The 24,707-nt window shown below is 36.6% G+C and overlaps 1 protein-coding gene across 1 annotated transcript; it reads left to right on the top strand.

Moving 5' to 3' along the window:
- The first annotated feature begins 720 nt into the window (after window positions 1-720).
- LOC102670517 (uncharacterized) lies at window positions 721-6,230 on the top strand. The gene is made up of 4 exons (XM_006584155.1): window positions 721-975; window positions 5,310-5,439; window positions 5,638-5,756; window positions 5,832-6,230. Exons 1-4 carry the CDS (start codon window positions 721-723, stop codon window positions 6,228-6,230), a joined length of 903 nt encoding a protein of 300 aa, XP_006584218.1.
- Window positions 6,231-24,707: the final 18,477 nt, after the last annotated feature.

Raw genomic sequence — 24,707 nt, 5'->3', positions numbered from 1 at the left:
TGGTCTCGCTATCATTTCACTTAGAGAGAGTGACCTGACTTGCCCATTGTGAGGCTTGTCTTATCATGTACTCCAAGGTGTCCAACGATATTTTTCACTAAAAATGGTACCACATTGCATGTAGGCTCTAGTCGAGTGTATTTGTTGCATAATGCTTGTGTTTCACTTTCATTGAGTTAACGATTGAGGTTTTGGTGTTATTTTCTGAAGTGTGTGAACTTGAATAAGTGTGAATAATGTGTGTGATTTTGTGAAGTGATGTTGTTTATGTAAATTCAACTTTAAGTATTATATGTTTCACATGCTCTAGTGTTTTATCATATATGAATATGATAACTCATTTTTGGTGTGTGTTTGGGCTGAATGCCATTTTCTTTCAAGTGAGCTAGCATATGATGAGTTCCATGCTGGAGGTGGAGAGACTTAGCCTTTGCTAAGGAAATGCTCTGATAAATGTGACATCGGGGCATGGGGTTTTATTTCATATGTTACAATTTCATGAATAGTATAGTTGTTTTATGATTTCCATTGTTAGTTGAATTCCTTTTCATAAACTTGGTCGATCGTGTTTTGAGCTAAGACAATTCAATTTTCCTTATTTGGGTTAAGATTTGATACTTAAGAAGTGAATGTGAACCTTTTACCCTTGAAAATGTTGTTATATACTGGGTTTGGTGAACTTTTAATTAGTTTCGCATTTACATTTCATTTATTACATATATGTATGCTGGGGAGAGGTTTAAATGTGCGAAGTTTATCAATAGCCTTCGACCAGAAGTGAAGATGATGGTGAACTACCATGGCATGCATAACTTTGCACAATTGACCAACATGCGTAGGATCTTTCACGAGGATCAGCGAGAGAAGGTCGCATTCTACAGGAATGCCAATGCCAGTCATGGGAAAAAGAAGAAGCATGTGACTCACAGTTGTGCTAAGTTGTATTCTTCCCTTCTTGGGCAATATGGTGTGAATGTATGAATACATGATTTTGATGATGCCAAAGAAGAATCAAACAAGGTTGCTTCAAAGGCTAAGCATTGCTTCAAGATTAATACAAGGTTGCTTCAACAAACAAAGCCCTGCTTCAAGATTAACTCAAGATCAAGCCTTGCCTCAAAACAAAGTGTTTTCAAGACATCCAAGGCTCTGGTAATCGATTACCAGGCAATGTAATCAATTACCAGAAGATAATTTTGAAAAAAAAAACTTTTTAAAAGGGTTTTGAATTTGAATTTTGAACCTCTAATCGATTACCAAATATTTGTAATCATTTACCAGCAACGGAAATCTTGAAATTCAAATTCAAAAGTCATAACCCTTCAAAATATAACTGTGTAATCAATTACAGAAACTTCTAATCAATTACCGGTGAAGAATTTCAGAAAAAGCTTTATGAAAAGACACATCTCTTTAAACTATTTTGAAAAGGCACGAAGGGCCTATATATATGTGTGTCTGATTTCAAAAAGCAAGAGAGAGATATTCTAAGAGAACTTAATTGTCAAATGCTCTCTCAACACCTCTTGGGCAAACACTTGCAAATCTATTGAGAGTTCATCCAGGAACATCAAATTGTATTATCCATTCTAAAGGAGAGAAATCTTTCTTTTCATCTCAGAAAGTAAGTTGTAATCAAGAGACTAGTTGTCTCTTGAATTGTTAGTTTCCTGAACACAAGGGAAAGGGATTCCTTGGGTGTTCAGAAGTTGTAAAAAGGTTTTTTTACAAAGTTAGTGAAAATCTCAAGAGGATTGTTTGAGGACTGGACGTCGACACGGGAAGTGGCTGAACCAGTATAAATCAAGTTTGCATTTCTCTCTTCCCTTATCTCAGTTATTTTACTGCAGTTTACTTTGTCTTGAGCATTTAAAAGAACATTGTTAAATTGATTGCTTCTTCTTTTTCTCCTGCATTCTAAGCCTATCATTTAAAAGGGGGTTTAAGTTTGTTAGTGGGAAAATTTTGAAACTTAATTCACCCCCCTTCTTAAGGCCACTTTTCCAACAAGTGGTATTAGAGCAGGATTCTTGTCTAAAGTTTAAAAACTTCAAGAATAGATATGGCCTCATCTAACTTTCCATTTCCTGAGGGAAATTTTATTAATAGGCTTCTTGTTTTCAATGGCGAGGGTTATCACTAACTGAAAACCCGAATGCAAATCTTTGTTGAATCCATAGATTTAAATATATGGGAAGCCAATGAAATTGGTCCCTTCATTCCTACAATGATAGTGGGAAATGCAACGATAGAAAAACCCAAAGAAGAATGGGATGATGATAAAAGAAGAAAGGTTCAATACAATTTAAAGGAAAAAAATATAATCACTTCTGCATTAGGCATGGATGAATATTTTAGAGTCTCAAATTGTAAAAATGAAAAAGAAATGTGGGATGCATTACAAGTAACCCATGAAGGCACAAATGATGTAAAGAGATCTAGAATAAACATTCTCACACATGAATATGAATTGTTTAGAATGTATCAATATGAGACCATACAAGATATGAAAAAGAGATTTACTCATATAGTTAATCATCTTGCATCATTGGGAAAAATATTTCCTAATAAAGATCTCATTTACAAAGTGCTGAGATGTTTAAGCAGGCAATGACAACCACAAGTAACAGTAATTGCAGAATCAATAGATCTCACTAATATGTCTCTTGCCACTCTTTTTGGAAAGCTTCAAGAACATGAAATGGAACTCATGAGACTCCATCAACATGAATAGAATGATAAAAAAGAGGAAAGGAATAGCACTCAGAGCCTCATCAACTTTTATTCAAGAAGAAAGTGACAAAGAGGACTTGAATGAAATAGAAGAAGGTGATGATTTCATACCTTTTGTGAAGAGATTCAATAAGTTTCTGAGAAACAAAAGAAATCAAAGAAAATCAAACATCAATTCAAAGAAGAAAGGAGAAGATTCCTCCTTAGCCCCAAAATGCTATGAATGCAATCAACCTGAGCACTTGAGATTTGATTGTCTTGTCCTTAAAAGAAGAATGGAAAAATTCGACAAGAGAAATTTCATAGAAAAGAAAGCATACGTCACTTGGGAAGACAATGACATGGATCCTTCAGGTGATTCAGAAAATAAAATCATAAATCTGGGTCTCATGGCGAAAGATTATGAAAGCGAAGAAGAATTGACACATTGATAGTGGTTGCTCCAAACACATGGCAAGAGATGCATAAAATATTATTCATATTTCTCCCAAAGATAGTGAATATGTGATCTATGGAGACAACAAACAAAGGCCACTTGATCAACAAGCCCAACAAGTGGTATCAAATGATGCCAAAAGGTCACTTGTCTTTGATTGATTACTTTTGATGATTGTGTTTGATTTAGTTTTGATTGTCTTTGATGATTGTTTTTTATGACTATTTTTTATTGAGTTTTGATTGTCTTTGATGATTGTTTTTGATTGTCTTTCATGATTTTTTTTTTGTCTTTGATTTTCTTTTGATGATTGTTTTTTATTGAGTTGTAGATTGTCTATGATGATTGTGTTTGAGAGTTATGATTGTCTTTGATGATTGTGTTTGAAGGTTATGTTGATTATTGATAACTTTTGATGATTGTTTTTTGATTATTATATATTTTGATTGTTTTATACTAGATATGTATTTTTGTGGGTGCAAAATAGTTTATTTTAATTCCTTTTGGTATCACTTGACTCTCATATATTGCAACAAGCAGTAACATTTTCTTTTAGGTCATGAAATGATACTTGTATGGTATGGCATTCTCTACTCTTTTAATTCATTATAAATTTCTGAATGGTTTTCTCATCTCTGCTCATGATTTGCTTTTGATATTGACAAAGGGAGAGAGATAGATAAAAGATTAAATAGTAAGGGAAATTATCTATTCTTTATGAGACAACTTTTTATATATGAAATCTTCAGCTATCTCATATAAGCAATCATTGAAAAATCAAGGGGGAGTAAACTATACAAATAGATATTCTTTTTGTTGTTGTTGCTCTTAACCTACAAATGGTTGTCATCATCAAAAAGGGGGAGAATGTGAATCATGTAGGTTTTGATGATGCTGAAAAGAATTCACTTAAAAATGATTGTCATCATCAAAAAGGGGCAGAATATGAATCATGCAGGTTTTGATGATGCTGAAAAGAGTTTGCCTGATAATGATTGTCATCATCAAAAAGGGGGAGATTGTGAATGTATGAATACAAGATTTCAATGATGTCAAAGAAGAATCAAACAAGGTTGCTTCAAAGGATAAGCATTGCTTTAAGATTAATACAAGGTTGCTTCAACAAACAAAGCCTTGCTTCAAGATTAACTCAAGATTAAGCCTTTCCTCAAAACAAAGTGTTTCCAAGACATCCAAGGCTTTGGTAATCGATTACCAGGTAGTGTAATCGATTACCATAAGACAATTTTGAAAAAAAAAACTTTTAAAAAAGGTTTTGAATTTGAATTTTGAACCTGTAATCGATTACCATATATTTGTAATCATTTACCAGCAACGAAACTCTTGAAATTCAAATTCAAAAGTCATGAACCTTCAAAATATAATTGTGTAATCAATTACCAGAAACTTGTAATCGATTGCCAGTGAAGAATTTTAGAAAAAACTTTTTGAAAAGACTGATCTCTTTAAACTATTTTGAAAAGGCACGAAGGGCCTATATATATGTGTGTCTGATTTCAAAAAGCAAGAGAGAGATATTCTAAGAGAACTTAATTGTCAAATGCACTCTCAAAAACTCTTGGGCAAACACTTCCAAATATATTGAGAGTTCATCTAGGAACATCAAATTGTATTATCCACTCTAAAGATCTTTATGTTCATCTCAGAAAGTAAGTTGCAATCAAGAGACTGGTTGTCTCTTGAATTGTTAGTTTCTTGAACACAAGGGAAAGGGATTCCTTGGGTGTTCAGAAGTAAGTGAAAATCTCAAGTGGGTTGCTTGAGGACTGGACATAGGCACGGGAAGTGGCCGAACCAATATAAATCAAGTTTGCATTTCTCTTTTCCCTTATCTCAATTATTTTACTGCAGTTTACTTGTCTTGCGCATTTAAAAGAACATTCTTAAATTGATTGCTTCTTCTTCTTTTGCATTCTAAGCCTATCATTTAAAAGGAGGTTTAAGTTTGTTAGTTGGAAAATTTTAATACTTAATTCACCCCCCCTTCTTAAGTTATTGAGACCACTTGTCCAACATATGGAAACCGTTTCAGGGGATAGAGGACTAGTGGATTCTAGCTTGCCGGTGGAGGACTTCACCCAGCTGGTGGGAGTTCTCAGCTAGTTAATAGGTGTCTCAGCCTGCTGGTAGGGATGGTGGTGGTGCTTCTGTTGCACTTGCTATGCCATCCTGGCATGGTAAGTGTGGTAAGATGAGTCATTTTGCTCATGAGTGCCCAGATAATGATGTGACTTGTTTCAACTATCGAGGTAAGGGCCACATCAGTACTAGTTGCCCGCTTCCCAGGAAGGAGAATAGTAGTGGGAGTCTGAATAACCAGAGTGGATGACCGAGGACCACAAAGAGAGTGTTGGCTCTTAGTGGTGTTGATGTCGCACAGTCTGATGATCTCATCCAAGGTATGTGTTTCATAATTCAAGTTCCTTTGGTTGTATTGTATGATTCAGCTGTGACACATTCATTTATTTCTCGTGTTTGTGTTGAAAAGCTTGCTTTGCCTGTGTCTTCTTTGAAATTTAACTTAATTATGGATACACCTGCTAGTGGGCCTGTTTTAACTTCTGATGTGTGCTTCTAATGTCCTATCTTAATTTTTGATAGCCAGTTACTGGTTGATTTGGTTGTTTTACCTTTGATCCAGATTGATGTTATTCTTGGTATGGACTGGTTATCTTCCAACCACGTCTTATTGAACTATTGTGAGAAATCGGTTGTCTTTCTTGAGTTTGGTGTGAGTGAAGGTGATATGTTTTTGTCTGCTAACCTGGTTGAAGCATCTTTGAGAGAGGATGCACAGGTATACATGATCTTAGCGAGTATGAGTGTTGAGACCAAAACCCCTATGAGTGATATAACATTGGTGAGGGAGTTTTCGAAGGTGTTTGAGGAGATGTCTGGATTACCACCTGAGAGAGAGGTTGAGTTCTCCATAGACCTAGTGCCTGGTACTGGACCTATATCCATAGCACCTTATAGGATGTCCCCTGTAGAGTTGAGCGAGCTTAAGAAACAGTTTGTGAGGCCTAACGTGTCACCTTAGTGAGTGCCAGTGTTATTAGCTAAGAAGAAGGATAGGACCATGAGACTATGTGTAGACTATCGTCAACTAAACAAGGTGAGGATTAAGAATAGGTACCCTTTGCCTAGGATAAATGACCTGATGGACCAATTAGTAGGGGCTTGTGTGTTCAATAAGATAGATCTTAGGTCAAGTTACCACCAGATTAAAGTGAAGTATGAGGATATTCCAAAGATTGCCTTTAGGACTCGTTACGACCATTATGAGTACTTGGTTATGCCTTTTGGTGTGACCAACGCCCCTGGTGTGTTCATGGACTACATGAATAGGATCTATCATCCCTACCTAAATAGTTTTGAAGTGGTCTTCATAGATGATATCTTGGTGCATTCCAAGACTAGGGAGGAACATGAGGAGCTGTGTTGCAAACCCTCAAGGACAATAGACTGTATGCTAAGTTGTCCAAGTGTGAGTTTTAGCTAGAGGAGGTGAGCTTCCTAGGGCATGTTATATCCAGGGGAGGAATAGTAGTAGATCCTTTCAAGGTAGAGGCGGTGATGAGTTGGGAGAGCCCTAAGTCAGTGTTTGAGATTAGGAGTTTCCTTGGTTCAACAAGTTACTACCATAGGTTTATAGAGGGTTTTTCTAAGCTAGCCTTACCTTTCACCAAGCTTACTCGTAAGGGTCAAGCTTTTGTGTGGGATGCCCAGTGTGAGAGTAGTTTTCATACCCTTAAGGAAAGGTTGGTCACTGCACCAATTTTAGTGTTACCTGACCTGAGTGAACCATTTGTTGTGTATTGTGATGCGTCCAAGATGGGTTTGGGTGGAGTGCTTATGCAGCTGGACCAAGTAGTGGCCTATGCTTCCTGACAGCTCAAGATTCATGAGAGGAATTATCCTATGCACGATCTCGAGTTAGCAGTCGTAGTTTTTGCTCTTAAGCTTTAGAGGCATTATCTTTATGGATCTAAATTTGAGGTGTTTAGTGACCATAAGAGCCTTATATACCTGTTTGATAAGAGAGAACTTAACATGAGACAGACGAGATGGTTATAGTTCCTTAAGGGTTACGATTTTGAGCTTAGCTATCACCCAGGTAAAGCCAACGTAGTAGTTGATACCTTCAATAAGAAATCCCTTTAGGTGTTTGCTTTGATGGTTAAAGAGTTAGATATCTTAGAGTGATTTAGAGACATGAGTTTAGCATGTGAGATCACCTTTGGTAGCATTAAGTTGGGTATGTTGATAGTCACTAGTGAGCTCTTGAGCGAGATCCAGGAGGGTAGAAGTCTGACCCATTCTTGTTAGCCCAGTTAGAGTCTATAGCTATAGGGAGAGAGAGTAGTTTTAGAGTGGGACTTGATGGAGTCTTGAGATTCAAGGATAGGGTGTGTGTTCCTAGTGTACCCGAGCTTAGGAGGGCGATCTTGGAGGAGGACCATAGAAGTAATCTGAGTATCCACACGGGAGCGACTAAGATGTACCAGGACCTTAGGTAGATATTTTGGTGGCCAGGTATGAAGAGAAAGGTTAATGAGTTTGTCCTTGCATGCCTAGTGTTTTAGAAAGATAAGATAGAACACTAGAAGCCTTTGGGGGAAGTTGCAACCTTCAGAGATACCTGAGTGGAAGTGGGATAGCATCACTATGGATTTCTTTGTGGGGTTACCTAGGACCCTCGAAGGTTTAGATTCCATTTAGGTTATCGTGGATAGGTTGATGAAATCTGCTCACTTCATCCCAATTAGCATCAGATATTCCTTAGAGAGGTTGACTAGCTTGTACATCAGTGAGATAGTTAAACTACATGGTGTGCCTTCTAGCATGGTATCTGATAGAGATCCCAGGTTTACCTCTAGATTTTGGGAGAGTCTTCATAAAGCCTTGGGGACCAAGCTTAGGTTGAGTTCTTCTTACCACCCATAGACTGATAGTCAGACCAAGCGCACCATTCAATCCTTAGAGGACCTCTTGAGAGCCTGTGTGTTAGAATATGGGGGTAGTTGGGATAGTTTCTTACCCTTGATTTTACCTACAACAATAGTTTTCACTCCAATATAGGCATGGCACCTTACAAGGTGTTGTATGGTAGGAGATGTAGGACACCTCTATGTTGGGTAAATCCCGGTGAGAACATTGTCTTAGGACCTGAGGTGGTTCAGCAAATCACTGAAAAGGTCAAGTTAATCTAGGAAAGAATGAGAACAACCCAAAGTAGGTAGAAGAGCTACCATGATAGGAGAAGAAAGGACCTTGAATTTTTTGTAGGTGATCATGTATTCCTGAGAGTCACTCCATCGACTGGGTTTGGTAGGGCATTGAAGTCCCATAAGCTCACACCTAGATTCATTGGTCCCTTTGAAATCCTAAAGCGTGTCAGCCTAGTTGTATATCAGGTGGCCTTGCCACCATCTCTCAAATCTCCATAGTGTCTTCCATATCTCTCAGCTCAGAAAATATGTTCATATTCGTCGCACGTGATTGAGTTGGACAATGTCCAAGTGAAAGAGAACTTGACATAGGAAACACTGTCATTGAGGATCGATGACTGTATGGTCAAGCAACTAAGGGGGAAGGAGATTCCCTTAGTCAAAGTGGTATGGGGGAGTGCTTCGAACAAGGATGCCACCTGGGAATTAGAGGGCACATATCCTACCTTGTTTGATACCGGTAAGTTTCAGGGGCAAAACTTCTTTTAAGGTGGATGGAATTGTAACAACACATTTTCTTTTGTCTTTTTTAAATAAATAAATAAATAAGAATAAGAATTAGGTCATCAATTTTCTCACTATATAAAGGAACTTTTAACCCCAGAGCAGCTTTACAATACATTTTCTGTTCCTTTTTCTCTGATGCTCAAGAATCCTAATAGAGCATCCGAAGAAGGAGCTCTAGAAAGCACCAGAAATGCCACCATTGCTAACGGAGAATGCTTGAGTGACTACATCTAGGTAAGGGATGAGTTACTCACGCTTGGGGATTAGAATGAACGTGTGTAGGCATCCCTAGAGCATCAATTTTGGGTTTTTTTTGCTGTTTTTTTCCTTGAAATTAAATTCTATTTTTCTTAAATTTATTTTCTTGTTATTGTGATTGATTTTCACTCGTGCAAATTTGGTTACACAAGAGTGGAACAGAACTATGTAAATATTGACAGAGTTGTAAGAAAGAAGTATGCATCCTTGCGGTTTTGCCTAAATTTAGGTCAAACAGTTTTAATTAAGCATATTGAGTTAAAATCCTTTTTCAATTAGCCAAATGGATTTGATATTGCCCATAGCTATTTCATCTAATATACATATATTCATTAAATTCCAATATGCGCTTAAGGTTCCCTGGATGTATATACGATTTGGGTTTATTATACTTCTGAACAGACTTTGTAGACCTTTTATTGAGGCTCAGTCTTTTAATGCAGGAAGAAGGAGTGGCTGCACCTCTTAGTGCATATATAATTTCATCACGTGAATTATTTACCGTTGTTTTAGGCTTTGATTTTAAATTAGTATTATATTATGATGATCACATACGTAAGCAATCTGATTTCCTTTTTTTAGTACATACATATATTCCTGAATATTAACGTGATAGTTATCATAATATATTATTGTTATTATACTTTTATATATATCTAATGATATGTAAATGATGCGTTTATATTATTGATATTATACATTTATATATATCTAATGATACATTTATATTTACTGCTACTATTTTATATTAATATATATATATATAGTATTACATGTATTTGTATAGTGGTGTGTTATATATATTTGCTACATGCAAATATATTTAAAAGCTTTGAAGTTAGATATATTTTATTATTATAATACATGTTTATCTATTTGTTAAGTATATTTTGTAGTTAGTTAATTGAGACTTAGGGGTGTATATCAATGTTTATACTTACTATTTTGATTAGGTTAGTGCGTGTATACTACATAGGGTTATTGGTCGAGACCGTACCCGAATCAAATAAACATTAAAAATACAGTATCTAGGAAGTGATCCTAGGTCATTTCCCAACGAGCAATGATCAACCAAACATTCATAACAGATAATAGTGAAACAGTAACGAATTGGGGGGGGGTGTTTGTTTTTGTAATTTAAACAGCAAGTAATTTGAATTAAAGAAATAACAAAACTAAAACGTGTTGTTTCCCCTTGATTCAAAAGCAAGTCTCTTATCCTAGGTTATGGGAATTTATCCCTAATCAGTTCAACCACTTAATCCAACCCGAAATTAATCTACTAAGCGAAAATTAACCTAAGGCTATCATTATGTAATTAAGCAACACATACACCAAATTAATCCCTCTCACATGTTCATTAAGCATGAACGAAACTGATCATTAAGCATGAACGTAAATTAAGCATAGAGACAATTAATCAAGCATGAAGCATGCATGGATTAATAGCAACAAATACATAGCAATTGGTGAAGAGGAAAAACTGATCAGAATTCAATAGTAATAACAAAACCTCAAAGAGAGATTGATCGAGGCCGTACCCGAATCAAATAAACATTAAAATGTAGTAACTAGGAAGTGATCATAGGTCGTTTCCCAACGAGCAGTGACAAGCCAAATGTTCATAATATACTTGCAGTAACAGTAACAGTAACGATGGGGGGGGGGGTTGTTTGCTTTTGTAAATTAAACAGCGAATATATGTGAATTAGAAAATATCAGAATTAAAACACGTTGCTTCCCCTTGATTCACAAGCAAGTCTCTTATCCTAGGTTACGAGAGTTTATCCTTTATCAGTTTAACCACTTAATCCAACCCTAAATTAAATTACTAAGCGAAATTCAACATAAGGCATTCATTATGTGATTAAGCATCACATACACCAATTACTCATAAGCGATCATTAAGCATGAACGTAAATTAAGCGCAGAGACAATTAATCAAGCACTAAGCATGCATGAATTAAAAGCAACAAATTCAAAGTAATTAGTGAAGAGGAAAAACTAAACAGAATTTAACAGTAATAATAGAACCTCAAAAAGAACTGTGCTTGATCCTCAAGGGAAAACAACGCTGCGGACTTAGCCTTCCATTAATCAAATAGAGAATGAAATTTTATTGATAAAACTAAAAGTCTGAACTGGAATTGTAAAAAAACGAAAATAAAAGAGAAAGAGAAGAGAGACTAAAACTAAAAACGAAAAATAGAAGAGAGAGAGGAGAGAGAGAGAGAGTCTCCCGCCAGGGAGAGAGGGAGTCCCCTAAACTAGAACCTTGGTGTTGTTATATAGTTTTTTTCAGCCCCAAAGCTTACAAATATGTTTTAAATCCAGGCCCATAAGTAAAATCAAATCAAATCTAGATAAGATAAGATAAGATAAGATCTAGATGAAATAATATCTAGATGAGATCAAATCTAAATAATATCTAGATAAGATAAGATCTAATTTTATAGAATAAATTAGTCTGCCCTCTTCAAGTCCAAGCTCAATTCTGGATTCAAGCCCAAGCCCAATTCTGGATTCAAACCCAATGCTTCATTAATTCCTGAAATTAGATTAAAAACATCAAATTAGCTGAATGGACCCAAATAATAAAACTGCCTAATAAATTTGACAATTAAGACTAATCAGTATTTAAAATGGTGCAAAAAGGGTTTAGAAAATAGAAGAAAATGATGGCACATCAAAACCCCCCATACTTAGCCTTTTGCACTCCTGGGCAAAATGAAACAAAGAACAAAATCCAAGGATATCAGAGGGAGACAAACAAAAACATTCACATATTTCTCAATGAACATCAAGGAATAAAAGGAATGGGTAACATCTAACATAAGGAGATCCAAAAAGTCAAGACATTCATGAAAATCATCCAAGCAAATCATGGCAAAATAGTTAATCAGCTCAAGAATGAAAAGTGATAAAGCCTCACAAGATATACACTCTATCTCTCAAGTGTCTAGGCTATTATTTACCCTCAAAGCACCCATGAAAGCAAACACCACATAAACTTGGCAAGATTCTAAAATTGACAATCAACCCATAAACACAAGCACATGAGGATCAAAAGGTCTTTTAAGGTTGTAATGGGGCCAAGGACAAGGTATGGAGAAATATGGAATAAGTGGCTAAATCCCAAAGGAATAGAGGAGCAAAGGGGAATAAGTGCATATTAAAAAAAATAAGAAAATAAAAAGAAGTAAAGATAAAAATTAAACATGAAGAGTAGAACCAAGAGTTTCATCATTCTTGTGCCATTTAAGATCTTATTCACTCAACTTTATTGCTTTTTTTTTTTTTTTTTCGAAATTTTTTTTTTTTTCGAATTTTTTTTTTTTTATTATTATTTTTTTTTTGCCTTTGAGAAACAACATTTCATTCAGCATGTCCAACATTTAACCAATATACAATGTACATCAAGTATGGCCCAAAATACATCATGAAGCATAGTCAACAAAACAAGTTGTCCAATGAAACAAAAACCCCCCACACTTATTCCCAAAACAATTCCAAAGCTCCAAAATTCCTTAAGGATATGGTAATATCATGGTTTTTCACTTAAGGCTTGTAGTGAGCTTCAAAACAAGGAAAGGGAAACAAGGCTCAAAAGGGCTATCAAAGGAATTAATTCAAGGTAAGTCCATTTGGCTAGAAGCTTATAAGAACAAAATTGCCTTAATCATTTCCAAATATGCATGTGAATTAGGACGCATCAACAAGAATCAAGCCAAGGCTATTGTGCAAGCAATCAATGGGGCAAAACACACCAAATGATTATAATGATGGATGGCTCAAATTCTCAAAAAGGTAAAATCATCACTTTCAAATTGAGCTTTCAAAACTATCATGACATGTAGAGAAGAATCAAGGATTTCAAGTCACAAAATGTCAAGAACTTTTATTTTCAAAACAATTACCCATTTCTTGAACATATCCTATAATTCAAAGAAAAACATGCAAAGTCGTACGTGCACATGAAATTGACCCAAAATATTAAACTGAAAATCCGACGAAACTAACAACATTAACAAATTAACACAACTAACAAATTAACAAAACCAACAAAACTAGCAAAACCAAAGAACACTCCCCCCCCATACTTAAACAACACATTGTCCTCAATGTAGCACAATTAAAAGATTAAAAACAATTAAATCATCAAAGAGAATCGGACAAGTGTAATAAAAGCAAAGAAGGAGATAGGAAAAGAAAAACTCCCTAAGTCATGGTGGAGGAAGAGTAGGGTGGAGTAAGGAAGTCTCTTCCACCACTACGTCCACTAAAGAAGGGTTCGTGAGGAATGGCTTAAGTCGATGTCCGTTGACCTTGAAGCTCTTGTTTGTGGAGTCGCTTTTGATCTCAACTATACCATAAGGAAAAACATTAGTAACAACAAAAGGACCAATCCACTTAGACCTCAACTTACCACTCATGAGTCCAAGCCTAGAATTATACAATAACACTTTTTGCCCAACCACAAAGTCTTTTTTAACTATCATGCTATCATGGAACTTCTTGGTCTTTTCTTTGTAGAACTTGGCATTCTCGTAGGCGTCTAGGCGAATTTCATCTAACTCACTCAGTTGCAACTTCCTTTCCTCGCCAGCTTGATCCATAGAGAAGTTGCAAGTCTTCACTGCCCAGTATGCTTTGTGCTCAATTTCCACTGGAAGATGACATGCCTTTCCAAAGACAACCCGATAAGGAGACATTCCTATGGGTGCTTTGTAGGCAGTCCGATGTGCCCAGAGAGCATCATCAAGCCTAGTACTCCAATCTTTCCTGCTTGGCTGCACAATCTTCACAGCAAAACACCCAAGACTGAAACAGGGACTTTGTTTGTATTTAGATTAATGCAAACCCAATTTAAAAGCAAGAGATAAGAATTTAAAATAGAAGATAGAAGATAAGGTAAAGAAAAGATAAGATATTTAAAGATAAAATTAGAAGATCAAAGAAAAGATAAGATATTTAAAGATAAAATTCGAAGATAAAAGATTGAAAGATCAAAATAGAAGATAAAGATAATAGATAAGATAAGATAAAAAATTTAAAGATAAGATATGATAAAATATTTAAATTGCGATAAAGATAACTACTTCTAAGAAATTCAAATAAATAAGATCTAAATCTACTAAATCTAAATACTTACTCCTAAAACCCAACAGTAAAAAAAATAAGGAATAACTACTTCTAAGGAAGACCGACAATGAAAATAAGGACTAAAATCTATATATTAAAATCGCTAAAACCTGACAAGTCTAATTAGCCTAGATATATGGACTCTGGATTTGTCTGTTATCAATACCAGTGAACTAATCAACACTAACACACATACTAACACAATACTAACAATTAAACATAAAACACGAAAGGATTAAACACACAACAATAGCTAGCTATTATGAACCTTTGGACACTGCTCCCCGGCAACGGCGCCAAATTTGATCGAGGCCGTACCCGAATCAAATAAACATTAAAATGTAGTAACTAGGAAGTGATCCTAGGTCGTTTCCCAACGAGCAGTGACAAGCCAAATGTTCATAATATACTTGCAGTAACAGTAACAGTAACGATGGGGGGGGGGGTTGTTTGCTTTTGTAAATTAAACAGCAAATATATGTGAATTAGAAAATATCAGAATTAAAACACGTTGCTTCCCCTTGATTCACAAGCAAGTCTCTTATCCTAGGTTACGAGAGTTTATCCTTTATCAGTTTAACCACTTAATCCAACCCTAAATTAAATTACTAAGCGAAATTCAACATAAGGCATTCATTATGTGATTAAGCATCACATACACCAATTACTCATAAACGATCATTAAGCATGAACGTAAATTAAGCGCAGAGACAATTAATCAAGCACTAAGCATGCATGAATTAAAAGCAACAAATTCAAAGTAATTAGTGAAGAGGAAAAACTAAACAGAATTTAACAGTAATAATAGAACCTCAAAAAGAACTGTGCTTGATCCTCAAGGGAAAACAACGTTGCGGACTTAGCCTTCCATTAATCAAATAGAGAATGAAATTTTATTGATAAAACTAAAAGTCTGAACTGGAATTGTAAAAAAACGAAAATAAAAGAGAAAGAGAAGAGAGACTAAAACTAAAAACGAAAAATAGAAGAGAGAGAGGAGAGAGAGAGAGAGTCTCCCGCCAGGGAGAGAGGGAGTCCCCTAAACTAGAACCTTGGTGCTGTTATATAGTTTTTTTCAGCCCCAAAGCTTACAAATATGTTTTAAATCCAGGCCCATAAGTAAAATCAAATCAAATCTAGATAAGATAAGATAAGATAAGATCTAGATGAAATAATATCTAGATGAGATCAAATCTAAATAATATCTAGATAAGATAAGATCTAATTTTATAGAATAAATTAGTCTGCCCTCTTCAAGTCCAAGCTCAATTCTGGATTCAAGCCCAAGCCCAATTCTGGATTCAAACCCAATGCTTCATTAATTCCTGAAATTAGATTAAAAACATCAAATTAGCTGAATGGGCCCAAATAATAAAACTGCCTAATAAATTTGACAATTAAGACTAATCAGTATTTAAAATGGTGCAAAAAGGGTTTAGAAAATAGAAGAAAATGATGGCACATCAGAGATGTGCTTGATCCTCAAGAGAAAACAACGTTGGAGACTTAGCCTTCCATTAATTAACAGAAACGAAAATGAATTCAAAGGCAGAAGCAGAAAACGAAATTGCAATTGGAGGCAGAAAACAAAATTTTATTCTACGTGAGCAGTTCGCGTGAACAGTAAAAATTGGAATTGCAAAACCCTAAAAATTCTCCTCTCCAAAACAGTCTCCTTCTACTAAAACCCTGGTGCTATTATATATGTCCTCAGCCCCAAAGCTTACAATTCTGCTTTAAGTCCAAGCCCAAAAATGAAATAAAATAAAAATGGCTCAAATAAAATAAAATTGTCTGCTTTCTTCAAGTCCAAGCCGGTTCAGCCCAATTCCAAATCCAAGCCCAATTGCTTATAATTCTCATGAAATTAAATTAAAAACAAAAAATTAGTCAAGTAGGCCCAAATGATAAAACTGCATAGTTAATTTGACAATTAAGGCTGATAAGTAATTAAAATGGTGACAAAAAGGATTAAGAAATAGGAGAAAATAACGACACATCAAATCCCCCCACACTTAGCCTTTTGCACTCCTGGGCAAAATCAAAAAGCAAAGCAAGGAACAAATCCAGAGACATTAAAGGGAGACAAACAAACACAAAAACATTTACATATTTCTTAATGAATCTCAAGGAATGAAAGGAATGGGTAACATCCAACACGTAAAGAGTTAAAGAATCAAGGCAGTCATGAAAATCATCCAAGCACCTCTAACATGGCAAGATAGTCAATCAACTCAAGAATTGAATGAAAAGTGATAAAGCCTCACAAGATATGCACTCTATCTCACAAGTGTCTAGGCTACTGTTTACTCTTAAAGCACCCATGAAAAACAAACACCACATAGACTTGGCAAAACTCTAAAATTGACAACCAAACTCGCCAAACACATACACATGAGGATCAAAAGGTCTTTTAAGGTTGTAATGTGGTCAAGGACAAGGTAGAGGAAAGTATAGGATAGGTAGCAAAAACCCAAAGGAATAGAGGAGCAATGGGAAATAAGTGGAAACTAAGTAAAAGTAGTAAACCCAAAACCAAAATTAAGAATTAAGCATAAAAAGTAAACCCAAAACAAAATCAACCAAGTCCTCAAACCAATCCAAGTCTTCAAGCCAAGACCTCATTTATTCAACTTCATTCTTTTTTTGTTTTTTTTTTGTTTGGAACGTGAACAATAGCATTTGAAAGCATTTCAAAAATAAAGCAACAATTAGGCAATATATGTATATACATCAAGCATGGCTAACAAAAACATATCATCCAATGAAACATACTGATGTAAGCTCCATTTGAGCTTGTAGGCCTAGGATCTTCTTCATCAATGGATTCCTTTGCTTCTTGGAAGATGAATGGCATCAGAATGGAGAAGGAAGAGAGAGAGGAGACACCACTTCAAGAAGAAGATGAGTCTAGAAGAAGCTCACCACCATAGGAGGCCATGGATAAGAGCTTGGAGGAAGAAAGAGATGAATGAAGGGAGAGGAAGAGAAGAGCACGAAATTTTGTGCTCGAAAAGAGCTTTGAAATCTGAAGTTTAATATTCAAATGATCAAAGTTCAAAAAAATGCACACACATGACATCTATTTATAGCCTAAGTGCCACACAAAATTGGAGGGAAATTTGAATTTCAATTCAAATTTTACTTGAATTTGAAATTGAATTTGTGGAGCCAAAATTTCACTAATTATGATTAGTGAATTTTAGTTATGGTTCAGCCCACTATCCAAGATCAATTCCAAGATTCTCCACTAAGTATGCTTAGGTGTCATGAGGCATGTAAAACATGAAGGACATGCACAAAGCGTGACTATATGATGTGGCAATGAGATGTAGTAAGCAAATGCTCACCTCCCCCTTTAAAATTTAATTGGATTGGGCTTCTACAAATTCAATTAAATTTATTTCCAACCACACACGTCAAATATTTACTTAGTGCATGTGAAATTACAAAATTACCCCTAATACAAAAACTGGTCTAGGTGCCCTAAAATACAAGGGCTGAAAAATCCTATATTTCTAGGGTACCCTACCTACATTATGGAGCCCTAAATACAAGACCCAAAATTAATGAAACCTTAATCTAATATGTACAAAGATAAGTGGGCTCATACTTAGTCCATGGGCCCGAAATCTACCCTAAGGCTCAACAGAACCCTAGGGCCTTCTCTTGCATCTTTGGCCCAATCTTCTTAGAGTCTTTTATCCAATGCCCTTGGGGGGTAGGATTGCATCACATACCCCCCTCCCCCCCCCCCACACACACACACACTTATTCCCAAAACAATTCCAAAGCTCCAAAATTCCTTAAGGGTAGGGTGAGATCATGGTTTTCCACTTAAGGCTTGTAATGAGCTTCAAAACAAAGAAAGGGGAACATAGGCTCAAAGGGGCTATCAAAGGAATTAATTAAAGGTAGGCTCATTTGGCTAGAGGCTTATAAGAATAAAATGCCTAAATCATCTCCCAACATGCATGTGAAGCAAGAAGTATCAACAAGAGTCAAGCCAAGGCTATTGTGCAAGCAATCAATGGGGCAAAACACACCGCATAAAATAGATGTTGATGGCTCGAAATCTCACCAAAGGTAAATCTATCACTTTCAATTTGACCTTTCAAAACTAACTTGACATGTAGAGAAAAACAAGGATTTCAATTCACAAAATGCCAAGAAACTCCTATTTCAAAAACAACTACTCATTACCTGTACATAACCCAAAATTCAAAGAGAAACATGCAATGTTGTACACAAAACATAAAATCAAAATAACAAAATTAACCTAGAAAACCCCAAATAAAGAACAAAAAAGAACAATCTCCCCCTCCCCCACACATAAACAACACATTGTCCTCAATGTAGCACAATCATAAGATCAAGAGCAATCAAAACAATCAATAAATTTGGACAAGTGCAATAAAAGTAAAGAAGGAGATAGAAAAAGAAAACTCCCTAAATCATGGTGAAAGAGAAGTAGGGTGAAGTAAGGAGGTCTCCTCCACCACTACATCCACTAAGGAGGGATTTGTGAGGAATGGTTTCAGTCGGTGTCCATTTACCTTGAAGCTCTTATCTGTGGATTCACTTTTGATCTCAACTGTACCATTAGGAAAAACATTAGTCACCACAAAAGGACCAATCCACTTTGACCTCAACTTACCACTCATGAGTCTGAGCCTAGAGTTATACAATAAAACTTTCTGTCCAACCACGATGTCCTTCTTAGCTATCAAGCTGTCATGGAACTTCTTGGTCTTCTCCTTGTAGAATTTGGAATTCTCATAGGCTTCTAAACGGATCTCATCTAGCTCACTTAGTTGCAACTTCCTTTCCTCTCCAGCCTGATCAATAGAGAAGTTGCAGGTCTTTACAACCGAGTAGGCTCTGTGCTCTATCTCTACAGGAAGATGACATGTCTTACCAAAGACAACCCGATAAGGAGACATTCCTATGTGTGCTTTGTAGGTAGTCCTATGCGCCCAAAGAGCATCATCCAGCCTGGTGCTCCAATCCTTTCTGTTCGGCTGCACAATCTTCTCCAAGATCCTTTTTATCTCCCTCTTTGAAATCTCAGCCTGCCCATTAGTTTGGGGGTGGTAAGGTGTGGAAATTCTGTGCACGACCCCATACTTTTTGAGCAAGGCATACATGGATCTGTTACAAAAATGGGTGCCTTGATCACTAACGATGTCTCTAGGGACTCCAAACCTGCAAAACAGATTAGATATAACAAAATCTACAACAACCTTAGCATCGTTAGTTCTGGTGGATTTGGCTTCCACCTATTTTGAAACATAATCAACAACAAGGAGAATATAAACAAAACCAAAAGAGACAGGGAAAGGCCCCATAAAGTCTATACCCCAGACATCAAACACCTCACAGAACAACATGGGTTGTTGAGGCATTTGTTGTCTCCATGAAAGTGAGCCGCCTGCTCTCTGACAAGGCTCACAAGTGCTACAGATTTGGCACGCATCCTTGAAGATGGTGGGCCAATAGAAACCGTAGTCAAGCACCTTGCGAGCTGTCCTCTGTATGCCAAGATGGCCACTTGGTGCAGAAGAATGACAGAATTGCACGATTGAGTCAATCTCATGGTCTGGAATGCATCTCCTAATAACCTGGTCACTGCACAATTTCCACAAATAGGGGCCATCCCAAATATAATGCTTAGCATCGCTCTTAATTTTATCAGTTTGAGCTTTAGATGCTAAGGGAGGAAAAACAGAAGCAACCAAATAATTCACAATATTAGCAAACCAAGGAGTGGGGAAGGAATCAGAAATATTATAGAGAATGTACAAATGGTCATCCGGAAAATCATCCCAAATGGGTGAGTCCTCAGACACACGCTCAATCCTACTCAAGTGGTCAGCCACGAGGTTCTGTGCACCACTCCGATCATGGATCTCCAAATCAAACTCTTGAAGCCAAAGCATCCACCTGATCAATCTAGGCTTTGATTCAGCCTTCTTCAACAGGTACTTTAGAGTTGCATGGTCAATATAAAAAATAACACGAGTACCAAGCAAATATGAACGAAATTTCTCAAGAGCAAAAACTATCGCTAATAGCTCCTTCTCTGTGGCAGTGTAATTTGCTTGAGCAGCATCCAAAGTTCTGAAAGCGTAGTAGATCACCCGAGGCAGCTTATCAATCTTTTAAGCAAGGACAGCCCCCAATGCGTAATTGGATGCATCGCACATTAACTCTAATGGAGTTGTCCAATCAGGTGCCTAAATGATAGGGGTGGTAGTCACCGCACGCTTGAGGCAATTAAAAGCCTCTTTGCACCGGTCATCAAAATCAAACTCCACCTCCTTTTGCAGCAGATTGGATAGTGGAAGGGCCACTTTGCTAAAATCCTTGATAAAGCGCCTATAAAACCCTACTTGACCAAGAAAAGAACAAACCTCTCGCACACAAGAGGGGTAAGGCAATTGTGAAATAACAGCTATTTTTGCAGGGTCTACCTCTATGCCCCTACTGGAAATGATATGCCCTAAAACTATACCTTGTTCTACCATGAAGTGACATTTTTCAAAATTCAGCACAAGGTTAGTTTCAATGCATCTGTTAAGAACTCTATCCAGACTATCCAAACATGCATCAAAAGAGGATCCATAAACAGTAAAATCATCCATAAACACCTTTATGCAACTCTATAAGAAGTCACTGAAAGTGCTAAGCATACACCGCTGGAAGGTACCAGGGGCATTGCATAGGCCAAAGGGCATCCTCCTATAGGCAAAAGTGCCAAAGAGACACGTGCATGTGGTCTTTTCTTGATCCTCAGGAGCAATATGAATTCGTAAATAACTAGAAAAACGATCAAGAAAACAGTAATGAGACTTACCTGCCAAGCGCTCAAGCATTTCATCAATGAATGGTAGGGGAAAATGATCTTTCCTGGTTGCCTGGTTCAGCCTCCTATAATCAATGCAGACTCGCCAGCTGTTCTACACTCTTGTGAGGATAAGCTCATCCCTTTCATTCTTAATTATTGTGAGGCCTGTCTTCTTAGGAACCACTTGGAATGGACTCACCCACTGACTGTCAGAAATGGGGTAGATGATTCCAGCTTGTAAGAGCTTGGTCACCTCCTTTTTCACCACATCTAGAATGACGGGGTTGAGTCGCCGCTGTGGCTGCCTCACTGGCTCAGCTCTATCCTCTAAAAGTATCCTATGCATGCAGGTAGATGGGCTAATACCAGGAATGTCTGCTAAAGTCCATCCAATGGCTTTCTTGTGCTTCTTGAGCACTAGCAACAACTTCTCTTCTTGCTCAACAGCAAGGGAGGCAGAGATGATCACTGGGAATTTTTCCTTGTCCTCCAAGTAGGCATACTTGAGATTTGCTGGTAAGGGCTTCAACTCTGGTATGGGTGGTGGCTGAACAGTAGGAGGAACCAGGGTAGGAGAAGAGGAAGGTTCCTCAGCCTGTACCTCATAAAGTAAGTCAGAAGTATATGTACTTCTTGCAACATGGTTAGTGCATTCTAACTCTAAAAAATCAACATCAAGAGGTACAACACCAGACTCAAATTCAAATTCACTCTCAACATAAAAATCAGATCAGGATCAAATTCAAACTCAGATTCAGATTCAATGCATAAGGAATGACAAGTATGTAGATCAGATATAAATGGATGTTTCCTACCATGAAGAGAAAATCAAACATATAATCATCAACAATCTGATCAATTATCTCAACACGAAAAATTGAAAGATCCTCACATGGATGTTTCATGGCATCAAGAATTTTAAAATGAACAACAATATCACCAAATTCCATAGACAATGTGTCAGCATAAACATCTATCTTGGTTCAGGCTGTTTTCATAAATGACCTGCCTAAAATAATTGGAACTGAACCATGGGAAAATCCCTCTTCCATATTAATAACATAAAAATCAACAGGAAAAATAAGTTCACCAACCCGAACCAACACATCCTCTATGAAACCTGTGGGGTAAGCAACACTTCTATTTGCCAAATGAATCACCACATCTGTAGATTGCAAAGGTCCAAGAGATAAAGAATTGAAAATGGACAGAGGCATGACACTAACTGATGCTCCTAGATCTAGCATGGCATTCTCAAATTTGTTGTTCCCAATAATGCAAGGTATACAGAAAGTACCTGGGTCCTTACATTTCTCAGGAATGTGAGGAACAGATTTACCTATCCATGTTGACACATTTCTGCCCATGCTAATCCTTCCATTGCCTTTGAGCTTCCTTTTGTGGGTGCACAGCTCCTTTAGAAACTTGGCATATCTTGGAATTTGCTTGATGTCATCTAGCAGAGGTATGTTCACCTCTACTTTCCTGAAGGTCTCCAAGATCTCCTTATCCACTTCTTCCATCTTTTTTGTTTGGAATTGCTCTAGGTGGAAATAGAAGATGGATAGGAGGCTGCTGCAAGTCAGAATTACTAGAAGAAGGTCCACCTGGATGAAAATTTTTGTTAGCTCCCTCATGATCACGAAGCTTTCTCTATTGTGCAACTATCTCATCCTCTTTTTAAGGTGTAGAATGAAGCTTGACAGGTTCAGGTGCAGGTGCTGCTACTGGTGGAGGCACTTCAATTTGCTTGCCAGACCTCAAGGTGATAACACTCACATTTTTCGGATTTTGCACAGTTTATGAAGCCAATTTGTTAGAATTTTGGGATTGAGCTTTGTTGCATCAAGTGGCCTCAGAAAAATTAAGAAGGGGGGGTTGAATTAATTATTAACGAACCTTTACTAATTAAAAATCTATTCTTCTTAATGTTACCAAAAGTAAAAGCAATAATTAAAGTGCACAGCGGAAAATAAAGAGTGTAGGGAAGAAGACAAACACACAAGAGTTTTATACTGGTTCGGCAACAACCAGTGCCTACATCCAGTCCCCAAGCGATCTGCGGTCCTTGAGATTTCTTTTCAACCTTGTAAAATTCTTTACAAGCAAAGATCCACAAGGGATGTACCCTCCCTTGTTCTCTTTGAACAACCTAGTGGATGTACCCTCCACTAGAACTAATCCACAAGAGATGTCCCTCTCTTGTTCTCAGTCATAACAACCCAAGTAGATGTACCCTCTACTTGTACCACAAAGGATGTACCCTCCAATGTGTTAAGACAAAGTTCTCAGGCGGTTAGTCCTTCGAAACTTTGTGAAGGGGGAAACAAAAGAATTCTCAGGCGGTTAGTCCTTTGAAATCTTTTATTTATGGGAAAGGGAAGAATCAAAAGAATTCTCAGACTGTATCGTTTTGAATTCTTTGACAAGGGAGAAGGGAGACACAAAAGAATTCAGGCAGTTAGTCCTTCGTTCTTTTGGAAAAGGGAGAAGAGAGACACAAAAAGAATTCAGGCGATTAGTCCTTGGCGAATTCTTTTTGGCAAAGGGAGAAGGGAATGAAAAAGATGAATATCACACTTTTGTTTTCAAGGTTTAGAAAACTAGAAAACTTTAGAAAGCTTTTGGCAAAGGAAGAAGAAGAAGAAATTCAAGAAGATGCTTAAAGAGATTCAAAGGTTGTAAAGGATTGTTCTTAAAAATGCAAGTTAAGGACTTGCTTTTATAGACTCTTCATGTCTGGTCAAGAAAACCATTAGAAGAGTTATAACCTTTAGAAAAACTTGAAAACCATTGGAAGAGTTACATCTTTTGATTTTTGTTCAAAACTTATCACTGGTAATCGATTACCAAATCATTGTAATCAATTACATAAAGCATTTTTGTGAAAGGATGTGACTCTTCACATTTGAATTTGAATTTCAACGTTCAAACACACTGGTAATCGATTACCAATATATTGTAATTGATTAAACCATTTTGAAATTGATTGGAACATTGTAAATTCAGTTGAAAACTTTATGAAAACAAAACTTGCCACTGGTAATCGATTACAGTAAACTGGTAATCGATTACCAGAGAGTAAAAACTCTTTGGTAAAAGCTTTTGTGAAAACTTCATGTGCTACTCACTGTTTTGAAAAACTTTTTGTACTTATCTTGATTGAGCCTTTTCTTTATTCTTGAATCTTGAGTCTTGAATCTTGATCTTAATTATTCTTGATTCTTGATTCTTGAAAAACTTGAAACTTGAAACTTCTCTTGAATCTTTCTCTTGATTCTTGAATTGTTCTTGACTCAATCTTGAAATCATTCTCATGGGATTTTTGTCATCATCTTTGTTATCATCAAAACACCTTGAATCAATCTTGATTCATCATCATGAAGCAATTTCTACAAGCTTGGTTCAACTGAGTAGCCATCTGCCCTATCTGATTTGTCAAACTCTGAATGGAGGCTCTTGCTGAAATTGCATATTATAGATTGTCATTTGCCTTACTAACTCCTCTAAGGAAGGTTGAGATGGGCGCTCA

Source organism: Glycine max, chromosome 7 (assembly GCF_000004515.6).
Source record: "Glycine max cultivar Williams 82 chromosome 7, Glycine_max_v4.0, whole genome shotgun sequence".
In the NCBI taxonomy this organism is placed as follows: domain Eukaryota; kingdom Viridiplantae; phylum Streptophyta; class Magnoliopsida; order Fabales; family Fabaceae; genus Glycine; species Glycine max.
The sequence above is the reverse complement of the archived record's forward strand: the minus strand, read 5'-3'. Positions and strand labels throughout refer to the sequence as shown.